This window comes from Falco naumanni, chromosome Z, assembly GCF_017639655.2.
Source record: "Falco naumanni isolate bFalNau1 chromosome Z, bFalNau1.pat, whole genome shotgun sequence".
Taxonomy (NCBI): Eukaryota; Metazoa; Chordata; class Aves; order Falconiformes; family Falconidae; genus Falco; species Falco naumanni.
Window position 1 is genome coordinate 58,139,526 of NC_054080.1, and position 16,248 is coordinate 58,155,773.

At 36.4% G+C, this 16,248-nt stretch overlaps 1 protein-coding gene across 3 annotated transcripts in view; it reads left to right on the top strand.

Annotated features, from left to right (window-relative positions):
* Positions 1-13,408, top strand: part of TNPO1 (transportin 1) — a 59,590-nt gene extending 46,182 nt beyond the window's left edge. For all 3 annotated transcript variants that reach the window (XM_040579286.1, XM_040579287.1, XM_040579288.1), the window contains 5 exons: positions 127-202; positions 1,000-1,099; positions 2,531-2,605; positions 6,409-6,551; positions 8,085-13,408. In XM_040579286.1, the coding sequence (XP_040435220.1) occupies positions 127-202; positions 1,000-1,099; positions 2,531-2,605; positions 6,409-6,516 (359 nt within the window). In that variant the 3' untranslated portion in view covers positions 6,517-6,551; positions 8,085-13,408. The remainder of the gene's footprint in view (positions 1-126; positions 203-999; positions 1,100-2,530; positions 2,606-6,408; positions 6,552-8,084) is intronic.
* Positions 13,409-16,248: the final 2,840 nt, after the last annotated feature.

Below are 16,248 nucleotides of genomic sequence, written 5' to 3' on the forward strand. Positions count from 1 at the left end.
ACAGATTCTGTTGGTTTCTGTTTCTGAGTTATTTGTTGTTTTTTCTTTATTTTTTCTCCTCCCCCCTCATTTGCTCATGTCTTGGTTGGCGTTTGGTGGTGTATAACCGTGATTGCGTTACCTTAGCAATAACAATTGGTCGTCTTGGTTACGTTTGTCCTCAAGAGGTGGCCCCCATGCTACAGCAGTTTATAAGACCCTGGTGTGTATTATTCAATCTTTTTTTTTTAATTCATTTTTCTTCACTCTCTTTCTTTCTTTCTTCTCTCTATCTCACTTTTAGATATATTTTCAGTTGGTTACAAAATCTCAATCCTTAATCATTGCCAACCATGTGACTAATCTTGTCCTATCAGGTTTGTGAGTTTTTAGTAGCACCGTCATGTATCCTTTATGTTGTGGCTAACGACTAATTTATGCATGGGATAAGATTGTCACATGCTTGCTGTGTTAAAGCTTGATTATGAAAGAGCATTTTAAAATCCACCAGAATGATAATACAATGCATGCAAATACAGTAAAATTTAAACTGTGCATTACTTTACTTAAAATTCAGTCTGAGGCTTGAATTGCTGTAAGGAGTATATGTTTATAGATTTGTTATGTATAAAATAGCTTGCTTGCTGCTGTAAAAGTTAAATAACTGTTCTGTAAGTGGTACCTGACATAATTCATACTGTGATAGTAGTATATGTCCCGTTTCTAATAATGATAGTTCCTATAAATATTTCAGATACATGTTTCCTTTGTATTTAATGGAATACAGGTCACACTTTCTAACTGCATATAGTGCAACAGGAGAACAAGATTCAGGAGATGATGCCTGATGGGAATACGCTAGTAAAGACTTTGGGCAACAAGTGTTTTTCTAAGTGTTCAAAGTAGTATTTCAGATCATCTGATCAGTGTGACTTATTCCATCAGATACTGTCATCTAGTTCTGACTTGATTGAAGAGAAAGTAGTAGAGTTAGCTAAATTTTGTTCTCCAACTTGCTAGGTGCACCTCTCTGCGAAACATAAGAGACAATGAGGAAAAGGATTCAGCGTTCCGTGGGATATGTACCATGATCTCGGTCAACCCTAGTGGAGTAGTCCAAGTAAGAAACATGAATAGATCTAAACTTCTTTTCTTTACTTGTGAAATTTAGTGAAAGCTGTATATGAGCTATGAAAAAGTTCAGTGTGACATGATTTCCTTCAGTACGTGATGTAGCTTTATTTTGAGGCCAAAATGTTTATATTGCAAATGATACATATCATGGTGCTTCGGTAATTATCACCTAGCAAAGGAAAGGAAAAGAGCATTGTTAAATATAGGTTTGGTCTTTTACTTACAAATAATATGTAAATAATGAACTTCGACTAAAATAATTGTGTGTTGATACTTCTGTCAGGCTGTTGTCAGGTTCTGTATGAAAATAAAAGGCAAAAGCTGACATACTTAAACCTATTTTCCAGATGTAACCTAGGCTTTTAAAACAAGAAGCAGAACAAAAACAGTAACCACCCATGCATTCTTAAAACTTGGGTAGGGAAGGTTCTGTTTCAGCTTTGGATATTGCTTAAATACTCAATGTGACAAGGAACGTGGAACTCTTAAAATAGCTATTAGATCTGAAGAATAGACTGTGACTTGCTCTTTAATCTCCACACCTCCAAAATAAAACTGTATCAGTGTAATATTTTCTAAGAGGAAAACAAAGGTAATTTTCCATCTCCCCTGCCTGGAATTCTTCTTGAAACACAAGAATTGAGCCTCTACCTTGTTTTGAAATGTTCAGTTCATTTCACTTGTGCCTTGTTCTGTACTTAGCATTTGCCTCTTCTACTTTCCCTTTTGTTCTTTCACATAGTCTGAGGGGATAATTAAGGACTTTTCATTATCCCATGTCTCCTTCTTTGTAGCCGTTGTCCTTGGTTCCTACCCAAAAGCAAGGGCATTACCAGCTTAATGATTAAATACGTAATGGTGTAGTAGGAGTTAATGCAGGACAGCAGATGAACTAAGTATAGGGATTTTGGGGTGGCTTTAGTTTTGAACCTGTATGATAAACATTCTGTGTGTCCCAGGAAAAACTTCTGGCTCTGATTAAAGTAGTACAACAGCTTTTTTTCTCCAAATGGAAATGTGCGAGAGTGAGTGAGTGAGTTGCGACTGTCTTGAATTTGGTGCTTGTTATTAAGGTGATTGGTTCTTGAACTTAGTATGTGTACTGAAAGAATCAATGTTAGAGAAGCGTATGTGGGAGGGGAGGGTTGTTGGGGTTTTTTTCTAACTGTGGTTTCTTTTAGTCAAAAATCTGATTAAACCAAGCTATTCCTACACTCAGCTATTTCTATTTCTGAACACTTAGGCATACAATAACTTACTGTTACTGTCTGAATTAACTGAAAAATGAATACATAAAAGCAAAAGCAGTTGTGAATTAGGATGAAAGACCCTGCATAGTTCATAGAATGAACATCAAGCATTGTTTGCAGACCCATAAATTGAGGTTTCTAACCTGTGTGATTGTTTAATCTTATAGGACTTTATTTTTTTTTGTGATGCTGTTGCATCGTGGATTAGCCCAAAAGATGATCTCCGAGACATGTTCTGTAAGGTAATGTTTCTAATATAACAGTATATCCTAACAGTGGTTGTTTTGGATCCTCTGTTGTTTTTTTCTTCCTTTCTGTTCCCACCGTTAGCACTTACTGTATTTGTGTTCATGGAGGCTTCTTTAAAAGGTCATAAACTTTCAGACAAAACAAGATAGAAATTCTAACTTTTTCTTTTCTAACCTGTATTTTCTTATATGCATTTGGATTATTCTGAACTTTTTTAAACAATATTGAAAAGTTCACTGGATATCTTATTTGAAAGGATAATCGTCATCCTTAAAGAACTTTTCATAATGTCCACCTTACTGAATTTTACCTGCATTTAAAAGAACGTGTTTTTTTTATACCATATGTAAAACTTTTATCTGTAGAAAATAAGATTTGTATGGTTCAAGATTCCTTTTCCATGAAGATGCTTACTTTAGTTTCTCTTACTACTGCTGGAAGTAAGTTTTCAGGATTGCTTAATTCTCCACAGAATCTCTCGTGGATGAGTTATATGCAAGCAAAAGAACTGTTTGCCTTGTTTAAAATAAGCAAAAAAAACCCACCCATAATGTGATATATTGTGTTTTGGCACTAATATATCAGATTAAAAAAAACAACCAAAAAACTACAACTTACTTCTGTTACATGAACAGTTGCTGTTACTGTTCAGTAGTGTGGTTCCCCTCACAACCTGTAAAGTGAAATCTCTGTTTTTAGGAAGGATGTATGTCAAAAGTTCATGATGCTCCTCTTAAAGAAGAAATAGAGTATATCCCTAAGCACTTACTAGGATAATGGGTTAGTACTGGTGCTTTTTTTTAAAGTAATGCCATGTGTGAGCATTGGAAGAGGAGATGGAACTTTTGTATCCCATCTGTAAGAGCAATGACAGAAATCTCGCTGTCTTAGCCTTTTGGATAACTGGTCTCCTCTGAAGGAGCACCAGGCCCAGGAAATGCACAGCTATGAGTCTTCTAGCATCAGCAAACAGTAAATACAGTCTTGAAAGACAATCCAGGATGCTGTCTGTGATGATTTTCCAAAGCAGTCTCAGTGTTTCTGCACTGGTCCTTCAGCATTGAACACTTATATCAGTAAGTTAGGTTCCTCTTTTTCAGACTCTTTCCACATTATCCATGTGGGATCTAATGCATTCAAACAAGACACAGTGGTTCTTGGTCACTTGGCATAAGGAAATCCTTGCTTTTTGAAGTGTATTCTTTTGTGGTTTTTTCCATGCAAGAAAGGAAATGAAGCTTTCTTCAAGTGATGGCACGTACAGTTTTTAGATTACTGCCTCATGAATACATGACTGCTGTAGTCCAGTTAGATGTTTTTCTCCAACAATAGTTATGCCTGTCAGGAACAAGGGGGGGGGGGGGGGGGGGGAAGATTGCCCAGTGTTTCTTTTGTTTGTTTGTTTGGAGTGTTTTAGCACTAGAGTTGAGAGAGGAAATACCTCTTCCAAAAGTATGGGTGGATGAGCTGCTCATGTTGAACTCTGACACATACCCTAAGAATTTTATCACTTTTTATAAAAGCAAAGTTTCTGAAGACTAGCTGAAGCTCACTTGCTAAAACTCTACTGGAAGATGATTTTTTTCAAGTGTTCCTTTAGTTATACCTGAACATTCTTCAATTTTCAGTAGTTTCTTGGCAGCTGGCTAATCTGACTCTTGAGGTAAGGAAAGAGAGGTGAGCCTGCTTGTGGAAGGTCTTTTCCAGGGAGAAAAGCAGTAAGTTAATTGGGGGCACTGTAATGTTGTTAATACTACATCCTGTTTAAGAGCAGCTCTGCTTGAGAACATTGTGTTGAGGGTGAAATTGGTACCATGAGCTTTAACTTTGACATTGCCTTTTCTGTGAGCATGTGTTCATGACAGCCTGTTGCACAATTCAGTATCATTGAATTTAAAAATAAAAAACTTCAGACTCTCTTGGCATAATTTCCTATGAGGAGGAGCCATTTCATAGTATCACAGAATGGTCAGGGTTGGAAGGGACCTCTGGAGATCATCTAGTCCAGTGCCCTGCCAAAGCAGGTTCCCCTACAGCAGGTTGCACAGGGTTGCATCTGGTCACGTTTTGAGTGTCTCCAGAGAAGGAGACTCCATCGCCTCTCTGGGAAGCCTGTTCCAGTGCTCTGTCACCCTCAATGTAAACAAGTTCTGCCTCATATTCGCATGGAACTTCTGGGGTTTCAGTCTGTGCCCGTTGCCCCTTGTCCTGTCACTGAGCGCCACTGAAAAGAGCCTGGCCCCATCCTCTTGACGTGCACCCTGCAGATATTTGTAGACGTTGATAAGGTCCCCTCTCAGTCTTCTCTGCTCCAGGCTAAAGAGGCCCAGCTCTCTCAGCCTTTCCTCATAAGGGGGATGCTCCACTCCCCTCATCGTCTTCATAGCCCTCTGCTGGGCCCTCTCCAGCAGTTCTCTGTCTCTCTTGAACTGGGGAGCCCAGAACAGGACACAGCTCTCCAGAAGCAGCCTCACCAGGGCAGGGTAGAGGAGGAGGATAGGCTCCCTGGACCTGTTGGCCACGTATCTAATGCACCCCAGGATGATACCATTGGCCTTCTTGGCCACCAGGGCACACTGCTGGTTCATGGGCAACTTGCTGTTCACCAGACCTCCCAGGCCCTTCTCTACAGAGCTGCCCTCTGGCAGGTCAGCCCCAGCCTGTGCTGGTGCGTGGGGTTGTTCCGCCCCAGGTGCAGGACCCTACACTTGCCCTTGTTGAACTTCATGAGGTTCCTCTCCACCCAGCTCTCCAGCCTGTCCCGGTCCTGCTGAATGGCAGCGCAGCCTGCTGGGGTATCAGCCACTGCTCCCAGTTTAGTGTCACCAGCAAACTGGCTGAGGGTGCACTCTGTGCCTGCGTCCAGGTCCCTGATGAGCGAGTTGAACAGGACTGGAGCAGCACTGACCCCGGGCACAGCGCTGGCCTCAGCCTCCAGCCAGGCTCTGCGCCGCTGATCACAGCCCCCCGGGCTCTGCCGTCCAGCCAGTTCTCAACCCACCTCTCTGTCCGCTTACCTGGGAGGCTGTTGTGGGAGACTGTCATCTGCTTTTGTTCTTTCTAATATTTGCCTTTTAACCTGCTGTTCTCAGAGCTAACATACGAAGACCTTTTTGATAGTATCATTTAATTTTCATAGTTCTCAGCTAATTTATTACATTGGAAGGTCCAGACTGAAACCCGTAAATTATTTTTTTTCCCTTCTCACTGGCTTTTGACTACCACTGACTGTGGATCCCTGTTAATTCAAAGCACAAAAGATTTTAACAGCTTCCATTTTCAGTGACAGTCTTACAGATTCCATGGAAAAAACAGAGCTCTCAGCGGATGCTTTTGCATTTGTGCTAAAGCTAACAGGTATTCATTCTCTCAAGTGCTGGCTGCAGATTTGGCTCAGGTTTCTTCCCACAGTATATTACACATTTTGAAAAGAAACATGAATACAGTAATCTTAACATATGTAAGCCATTTTAATTGATGAAATATTTAGCCTTCTGAAGTGGCCTATCTCTAGGTTTTAAGTCACCTTACTCATTAAAAATACATATAGGTATGTATACACACACTAATGTTGTGTGGACAGCTATATTCCATCTGTCACCCTTAAAAGAAACATTTCCATTAAAAAAGACATTACTAGACTTTCTTTCTTTCTTAGTAGCATTTCAGTATTAAATTGGAGAATTCAAATGGACAGATGTATGATCCAGCAGTTTGTGGCTTACTGCATATGTTGCTCATAAATAATGTAACCTCTGTTTAGTGATTATTTTTACTTCCCCCCTCTTATTTGTAGATTCTTCATGGATTTAAAAATCAAGTTGGGGATGAGAATTGGAGGCGTTTCTCTGACCAGTTTCCTCTTCCCTTAAAAGAGCGCCTTGCAGCTTACTATGGAGTTTAACCTCATGCACTGTAGCTGCAGTCCCATAATTAGAGGTAAGGACACAAATCTTTGGTAAAAAGAGGTGTATGACAGACTTCCTCCCTGTTTGCATTATATGAATCAGAGTAGAATTTTTCAGATACACTGGATATCTTCCCTACCCATAAGAAGGAAAAAAAAGTGGGATGATAGTATACCTAAATGATGGTAGCTGTAGCAGAAGCAGTTGTCTGATCATGTATTTTATTATTACAGAGAGAGAGAGAGAAAGAAGGAAAAAAGACGAGTGTATCGTACACAGGATAGTCTATCAAGATAAGACTGGAAGTGTAGGTATAATGAAGTGACAGTTCAAGTTTAATAAGCCAAGTGATGAATATGATCCTCAAGCCATCATACTCCCTTATGTCTTATGAATTAGTAGATGGCAGGTGTTGTCTAAGCAGGAATATTCATTCCTTTAGGGTGGGAAGGCAAGTTTGTTGATGCACTTCAGCTATGAGAGGTCCCGTATACTCCAAATCACATACTAGATCTTTGCACTGAATAAAAGATGTTATGCTGATCTGTAACTGCTGTAACTGTAGAGCATGCTGTTTTGGGGAGGCTGTTGTGTTTATTATTGCCACGTTCCATTTTGTGCATCAATTCAGAATTGTTACTATTCTGTGCAGAGAATGATTCAACTTCAGCCAAGAAAACTGACAGTGCATTCTAGAATAATTATATTATACTACCCTGCTTTGTATGCTATCTGTGCACACTATAAAGCAAATTTCCCACGTGTGAAGTAGATGATACTGTGAAGAGATTGTTACACTAACCAAAAAAGAACGTGAATTGAGTTTATTCATTCAGTATAAATTTGATACTTGCTGTAGAACTTTTATACTGAAAATATGTGAGTGAATCATGCAATTCTCTTCTCATTTATTGTTGAATAGACAACTATTTAAAAGTCAGCCTAAGATTTTTTTCAAAGTCAGTGACATAAGAAATCCTGTTTGAACTGTATGTTTGATCTGAACAATGGATTAAAAATAAACCAATGTCAAATATTTACACATTTATCAATGAGGGCGTTCTAGTTCTGGCATAAAGGTGTTTTCCTCTCCTAATGAAGAGGAATCCAAAGTGATAGAATTCATCATTATCTTCAGTTTGAACTGAGGAGACACTATCTATGGCTATCTTGTTTAATCTACCTAAAAGTAAAGTTGTCAGGTCAGTAGCAGATACGTTTAATATTCTTTCTCAGTGTCATCACTACCTCTTAAGTTTGTGCTATGAAAAGCTTGTGAGAATATATAGGACTCGTTTTATCTGTAATCCAAGCTTAGGCACAATAGTGAACTGTCAATGTAGCTTTAAAGCATACATTGTTTCATGAATAATAATTTACTTGATATAAATGGGCTTTTCTCTTAACACATTTAGAAGGTGTAATCTAGGTGTTAATTCATTTTTAAGTTAAAGGTTGGTGCCTACTGCTTAAAAAAGGCAAAAAAACTCTTTGTTTAAGCACAGATTTGTCAGTTAAGGTTAAAGATAAGATATAATTGTACCTTTATCTTTTTCTTTTACAGGTCCTTCAGTCTGGGAGACTATGAGGGAGCCTCTGCACCCAGGGAAAATGTTACCCTTTACTGGGGGGAAGGGTAAACCAGTAGGGAATACAGTACAATCCCAACCCTACTGGGAGGGGCGGGAGGGAGGTGTTGCCGTCACTGTATTAAGTCGATGTTGGGAAATGTTTTAACATCTGGAGCCTTTGTGGGTGGAAATCTGTCTCCTATTACAACTCTGCACTGTATGTGAAGAAGAAAAAAAAAAAAATCTAGTCACAAAACAGCACATTCTGGAATATTATGGGGAATTGTACCAAAATAAGAACCATGTAATTGAATCATAGGGATATGTAAAGAGGAAAACTATTTTGCGCACAATAAAGGAAACCCAAGAATGGGGGTCGCAAACAGTAAAAGGCTTTCTTTTTTCTTTTATGTTTTTTTAAGTAAGGGTTTTCTACATTATTTCATCCTGCTTGATGGGATTCCTAGGTATTTGCATGTTAATGAAGAACTACACAAATGAAGTTAGTACAGTTAAAATGCAGCTTGCATCTGTATTAGGCGCAGGCACTTGCAGTGTACAATATAGAAACCCCATAGTAAATTTACTAAAGGTTAACTTGGACAAAGTGAAGCAACCTGCAAGCTGCCAAATGAGTCACTCCTTTCATTTTTAGGGTAAGAGGAGGGACATTTCAAAGGAAAGATTGACATCTTTATTTTTACATTAAAAAATAATTAAAGTAGTGGATATGATTTAATTATTGTACTTCATTAGATTTAATTTCTAGAGTAAAGCATTATTCTTAATGTGCAGTTTAAGGTTCAGGCATGCATTCTGGCTCATAGTGATCAGAAGTAATTTAGTGGGAAAGTAGCATGCTTGCATCACATAGATTGAAACTGGTATACTTTTACCTATGTTGCGCCAGTTTTGTGTTGCAGTTTACCAATTCAATATAGCCCTGCATTTAAAATTCCTTTTCAAGATTCTGTGGATTTTTATTTGATTAAGAATATAGATATAAAGTACTGTAGTTAACAATTAGGCCTTGAAATACCTTTTTAGGATCTGTTAAGAATAAGATTGATATTGTATTGTGTGTAACCTGCACAATGTGGAAAGCTGATATAGCTGTGCAAAATATTTGCCTCTGTGCTGTCAGTGTGATGTGCTTTCTGCATGGTTATATACTAGTGATTTTATCAGAATCTCTACAAATGAGTTACATGGTAAGACCCGTTAAAGGCTGCATAAATGTTAGTTGGCACGTAAAGACAGTTGTAGAAGTTGATGACATGATTGCTATATTTGTGTTTATTCCCACTCAACATACTACCTTCTATGCTTTCTTTTTGTTCAAAGCATGATCTTAAAGAGATGTTTTAAGTTAATAGATGTAATGCAGGGTATCTACACTGTATCGGCGCATGTTGGTGGCCCTTTGTGATGTAGTTAAATGCACAAGGGTGCAAGTTTAAAGCTACGGAGTGAAAGTTGGTTTGAATCCTCTTCATTTCATTTGTTTAGCTTTTCTGTTGTGGTTTTTTTTCCCTCTACTTACATGTGTTCCTGTGAATAAATCCTTGTTAAGTTAACCCTTTACTTTTCCTTCCATGTGTATTTTCTTAGTACTGTGAATGTGAAATCCTAACTGGTACACTTGATCTTGTGTCCATCTGAAAGTGGCAAGTCTTTAATAATTTAGATTGCCTAAAGAGTATCCCATGATGATAAAGGAAAATGGAGAGATTTTTAACTCTGCTGGTCAGAGATGATGCCACACCTTTCCATTTTTCAAGTGCTGCATAATTAATCTGCAAAACAAAATTAAGCCATAACAGCCTTTTTGTAGATTTAGTTTCTCACCTTTGCATTGCAAAATGGATACTGGATAACAGGTTTTGGGTTTTTTTTGTTTGGTTGGTATTTTTTTTAAGAACTTGCTCTTCTTTGCATGGTTCTGTTCTTCGACTGTTGAATGATTTAGCCATTGCACTGAAGTTTGAGCTGTGTGAGTGTGAACATTAACGAGTTTTTATTTTTATTTTTTTAATGCATGTTAGCATGCATGTTTTACATGCCCCCACCCCCTCTTTTTTTGGCTTTGCAAATTTTAATGGATTATGCCTGAAAAATAGTTTGGGCATGTACTGTATGAAGTACATTCACTAATGCTAGTACATAATATTTATTCAGTTTGGTCAAAATTGCATGTGGTAACTTGCTTTCAAATTACATCGCTTTGGTAGCAAATGCAAAATTCTTTCTTAACTAGTAACTCTGAAGCAAATTAGTAGTAGTCACTAAAACCACTTTAAAAGCAAATTCTGGAAGGGAAAAAAACCCAAACCTTTACAATTTAGCAAGGTGGGATGTTATTTTAGACCCAAACTTGCTTTAATTTTGAGTGTGTTTTGAACATTAGGGAAGAGTTTCAGAGAAATGACATTAAAAAATCTGTAGAAGAAAAAAACTACCCAAATAATTTAGAAAGCCCTTTTAACCAAATAAAACCACTCCACCTCACCCCAGATTAGCTTAGGATGCCACTTTTGTACATACATATTTTAATAGGTATTTGTACAGATGTGAACTGATCTCGTATAACAGCAAGGAAAATAATTAAAATAAGGCAGAAATAAACAGTACTGACAAAGTAGTCTCTTGTACCAGTAAGTTCTGTCATGGTATATTATACTGCAAATAAACCATTTCCTATTGCATAGTGTAGCACAGAGATTTGCAGAAGCCATTTAGGGTTTAATGTGAGGTAAGAAAAGTTCTGAAACAGCATTAACATTTATAATTCAATTATTGCATCATGGGATATGTAAAAAGCATCTTAATTCTTGTGATGTAGTCTTGACAGTTCTTGAATGTGGACTGAATGTTTTTACTGGTAGAATTGTGAGTTTGTCTTTGTTACATTCCAGTGTTTCTGCCTCTTGGCATGCTAAAAGCACGGCTTACTTCATTTGCTCCTTACACACTGAATAAAGTGCTGTTAGTGTGCTAAACTACAGAAATAGCCGCTGCTAAGTAATGGTGTAGATTTTCTACTTGAATATTTTTGTTGTAGGAACCTCAGGAGGTCAGTGTTTACTGTTTTTTATATATGCCTTTTTCCTGTTTTGAGTTTCCCTTTTTGAAGGATGCTGAGAGTGAACAAAAGCTGCTGATCAACCTAAGTTGGTAACAGAAAGTATATTTACAATCTTTGTAAATGCATCTTTTTGGCAGTTCTAAATTGTTGTTAATCTTAAATGAAGTTCAATACTAAATTTTTTTCATTACACATTCAGGAAACAGCTCATTTCATTTAGGGAAAAAGATCAGAATAGTTCATTATTTTAACCAGTGCAAGCAAAAATAATCAATTTTGTAAATTTTTTCCAAAGCTTGATTATTTTCTAAATCAGTGAATATGTATATATTTAAATTGTAATAAGCTAATTCTTATGCTTTAGTTTATTGCTCCTTAAAGCTTGTACTTAGAAGATTACTTTTAGAAGAATGGGTTTAAAATTTATAATCATTATAATTTTTAAAAGTTAAATCAGATAAATTTTGTAACTACTGATATACACTGTGATTTTTTTAATTTTTTTTTGTTAGGACTTTTATGTTAGCTTAGCATCAGTCTTAATTACTTAAACTGCATATATTGTATAGTAGTAAAAAGTATATTTTAAAGCTTCAAGTGGCTTTCCTCAAGCGAAACTCATTGCTACTTAGAAATATTCAAATACTAGCTTTATCTCAGGTGAATACTCTTGTACCCTTTTTGTTCAGAACACATGCTAATAAAAAAGTGTCTTAATTATATTAGTTTATGTATTTAATTTGGGCAGCTTCTCTGTCTTAAACTTACTCTAACCTTCTATTGTGGGACAATAACAACTTGCTTCGCCTATTTTATTCATATTGAACGTATTAACACATAAGGTGCAAAAACATTCTTCCCTTGAGGAGAATGCATCCATATTCAAACAATTAAAATATTTCTTGAAAAAGGCTTTAAATGCACCATTATATTAGAAATCATTTGTTTCAGATTTTCTCAAGGAAAGAAGTTGCAACTTAACACTAATTGCTTCAATACTATCTCTTTCATGAGGATGATAGATGCATAAAGCTTCTGTATAGGGTCTAAAGAGTAACTTTCTGTCTTAGATAAAGGTTAAACTCTACAGCAAAATGACAAAACATCCTGCCATTATCTCAGTATAGACACTGATGTCGTTTGTATACATATTTGTTACATATTACATAAGTATTTCCAGTAACCTCATCTTGAATAACTAAAGCTTGATCAGTAGCTGTGTATTTCACTCACCTATGCATTCTCCAGAATGACGTGCATCCATCAGTCTTACAGGTGTTCTTCTCCAGTAGAAAAAGTTTTTGTCTGCCACTGATGCTTACTCTTTGCACTTAATGGTTGCAGCAAGCCAGTTTTAGATTATTGTTTTAAATGGGAAACTGAGGCGACTTAAGGAAACTTGTTGCTTGCCTTGACGAGTATATTCTGCTAAAATAATGATACTCACTTGAATGTACTTATATGAGGGAAGTTTAAAATGGCTCTATAAGATGAATCCCTGCGTGATGTTACATTATACTTTAAATAAGCCAAATCCACTTCTCAAAGAATTCAGCACTTACAGTATAGTATCGTTTTCCTGTAAGCTGGTTCTGTTGTGCTACTTTCACCTTAGGTATCTATTTCCTTACTTTGGGTGAGCAACAAAATGGGGTGTTTCTTGCAAGGATGGAGGTTAGAAAAAAAGATTTGTATAAGCAGGTTCATTTGGCTGTCGAAATCTCCAGTGTAATACTATCTCTTTTCATGGGAAGAAATAAGTATTTTATGTTGTACGTTGTCTGACTTACTAATATTAGACACTTAAAAAACCTTAAATTGGATGCAGTGTACAAAATAGTTTAAAATGAGAGATGACTGGATCTTTCTGCTGACAACTTAGGTTGTATGAGTTTTGCTTGAAAGCTTTAAATCTGATGTTTCTGTATTCCACAATGTTGGACTGTTTCCTTCAAACATATCCTCCTGCAACCTCTCAAACTGTACTAAATTGAGTGATATTTCCTGAAGTTTGCCTATGTGCTAACAGAACTTCATTTTAAATAGAATATGGTTTTAATTTTTGATAAGCTGCTGAATTTTAAAGAGTTTTTGGGGCCACCAAATATTTTGGATCATGCAGAGAATATATATTGTACTGTAGTAATTTTGTATTTACATTTGTATGATGTGACATAATAGATGTGAATGTTAATCACTGCTTGATTATGTTAATAAAGTTGTTTAAATATAGATGTTGCATTCCAATTTTTAATGAAAGATTAAAATTTCATGTTCAATTTATGTTTTGCCTGACCCAGTAGTGCACTCTTCTGGTTCAAACGTGTAAGTTCTGGAGTCTTTTGAGTAGGGATTTTCTTTGTATCTGAAAGGAAATTATCCTAGGATAAGTTAAGGTCAGTTCAGTTTAGATGCTTCATGCAGCTGGAGGGCAGAGCAGTGTAGAAATAGGAGGTTTACATGAACTGAAATTAATGACTGTTGTTGGATGATAACTGGTAGCTGCTTTACTACTGAGAAATGGTACATTGACTGTATTTTTGTTTGAGACATCTGGTAATTGCTAAGTCTGACCAAATGGGAAAGAGGAGGAAAAAAAAAATCTCATTGATTGTGCTATCAGTAATGTGAGTAATATACAAGGAGTCAACTAGAAGTAAGTTAAAAATATTCAAGACCCTGAACCAAAACTTCCAGTGGTCTTGGTCTAATTTTATCTAGATTTTATGGGACCATGATAATACAAAATATTTAAAGACCTATTCTTCCATTTATGTAACTTTATGATACAGTAGTCTCTAAAATAAAAGTATGAAACTAAGAGCCGCAGCTTTCTGGACAAAATTCACCCATGTTGATTTGAACATTTTATGTTTGCTTCTTCCAACATTTAACAGTTGGTCAATAGCATGTAGACAATTTGGAGATTTACATATACCTAGCACAGACAGCTTCTATAGTAATGATTAAATTCAATAAAATGCAGTTATAACTGCTTTCTAGAATAATAAAATTTATAGTATTAATTGCTGCATATTTAGCTGAAAGTCTGCTAATGAAGGACTTCAGTTTCCGCCTCCAGAAAGAGGAGCTGTTAATAGCAGTGTAGGTGTGTAGAGACCAAGCTGACAGCAGAGAGATCAGTTCCTGTTGACTGACTGAACTGGTGGCTGTGTGGAAGGGGATGGAGGGAAGTCTTTTATAGCCCTCCTCACTCCCCTTACGTTGGGGGGTACCTGTGATAAAACATCCTGCTGTCAGTCAGATGTTTTGTTCAAGTCTCCTACTATCAGCTTAGAGCCTGATCTTAAGCTGCGGCCTCTGATTTTGAGTCTGAGGTTAATTAATATCTGCATATACAAACGAGATGAGTAGAGTAAGTACTGTCATCTTCAGTAAGTGAAATGAATGTTATGACTAAGTTTGTGGTCAGATTGCAGAAGTGCAAAGGATTGTAGTTTCAATGTAGGTCATTCTGTTAAAAAAAAAAAACAAACCACACAACCAAATTACATCTAATTTAAAGAGGTACTTGAATGAAAAAGTGTTTCTGTAGGAACATTGTGTGTGTAAATTTTTTGTATGTTAAGTGCTCACAGAGTAAATGTTGGTAGCTTTTATTCCAGAATGACTCACAATGAAACATACTGTTTATATATTATATAAAGTATTAACATGTAAAGTACATCTCTTTCAGAGGCATTTACCCTTGTTTTGCATAAAATTAGCATTATATACCATCAAACCCTCCCCAAAGATACCCAAATGTTAATCTGAATAATGGCAGACTTAAAATGAGGTGGTTTCCAATAATTGCTTTTTTAAGGAAAACATGCGATTATACTGCACATGTATTAATGCATATATGTGTAATTGATGGTATATAAGGGGGTTTGTGACACCAATTCTTTTTTGCCATACTTTGATTTGAATCATAAAATGAAAATTGAGGTATTTATTTTGTAGCTTCAGGTATAAATAGTTTTTGTTGGATTTTAATTTATATTTAAAATGTGGAAATAAATGACGTTGAACTGTTATGCTGACAGTTTTAGCCATTTTTCCTTTTCTTATTGCCACTTGGCAAAATGGATAGTCATAAATTTGTCTATTAAATATACAGGAAAACTTAACATCTTCCCCTCTGTTCACAACATACAGGTTAATTTGGATGCATAACTACTGCAGTATTACTGTAACTGATAACAATGCATTTAAATCTTCCATTATTTCATTCTGCACACCAGTGCCCAATACAAATTCCAAATAAAATTTTGTTTCCCTGATAATGTGCACAATGAGAAGCGATGTTAATTTGCCAGTCCTTTTACCTTGAAATGATTGTCAAGGAATGTCCATATACGTACGGCATATTTAATTTGCAGTTTTCTCAAGCTGTCTTTGAGCTTTACATTCATGTTGACACGCTGAGGGGATTCTGTGGCTTACAGATAGAGAAAATGAAGGGTGTTTTGTATTTTGAAAACTCAATAGCAATTGAGACCATAAAAAAAAAAAAAGGAAAAAAAATAGAGGGATTTGCAAATCCAACAACAACCAACCAACCGTTTTACAACGAAACTCTGAGATGGTACTTTCCTTGCCAGAACTGCTTCTTGACACAAGGCATTTTTCAGTGTCTTCCTTTAACTTAATCACTATCTCAAAAGGAAATGTTAAGTCATCTTATTGCAGGGGTTTTTTTCTTCTTAACATATTGACGGTCACTGTCTTGCATATACATTTTTCATTCTGAAATGTACATTCTCAAATGAACGTTTTGGAACCATGTCCAAAATATTCCCAGGCATATAAATACATGCACCTTTTCATTCTAGCTTTGTAATGCATTGGAAGAACAAATAGATTGCATGACGAAGTAAGAATTCAAGTATTTTCTTTACATACCTTAGCATAAGAGAGTAAGAAAGTCGCATAATTTTCTCCAGTACTTTGCCATAAGATGTAGCTAATTTTAGTTTCGCTTATCCCCATCCTCCTTATTGAAGGCCTTGCACACCAGAACTGTTGTATCTTTGGGCCAAAACCAGATGGAAGCTAGGTGGAACCTT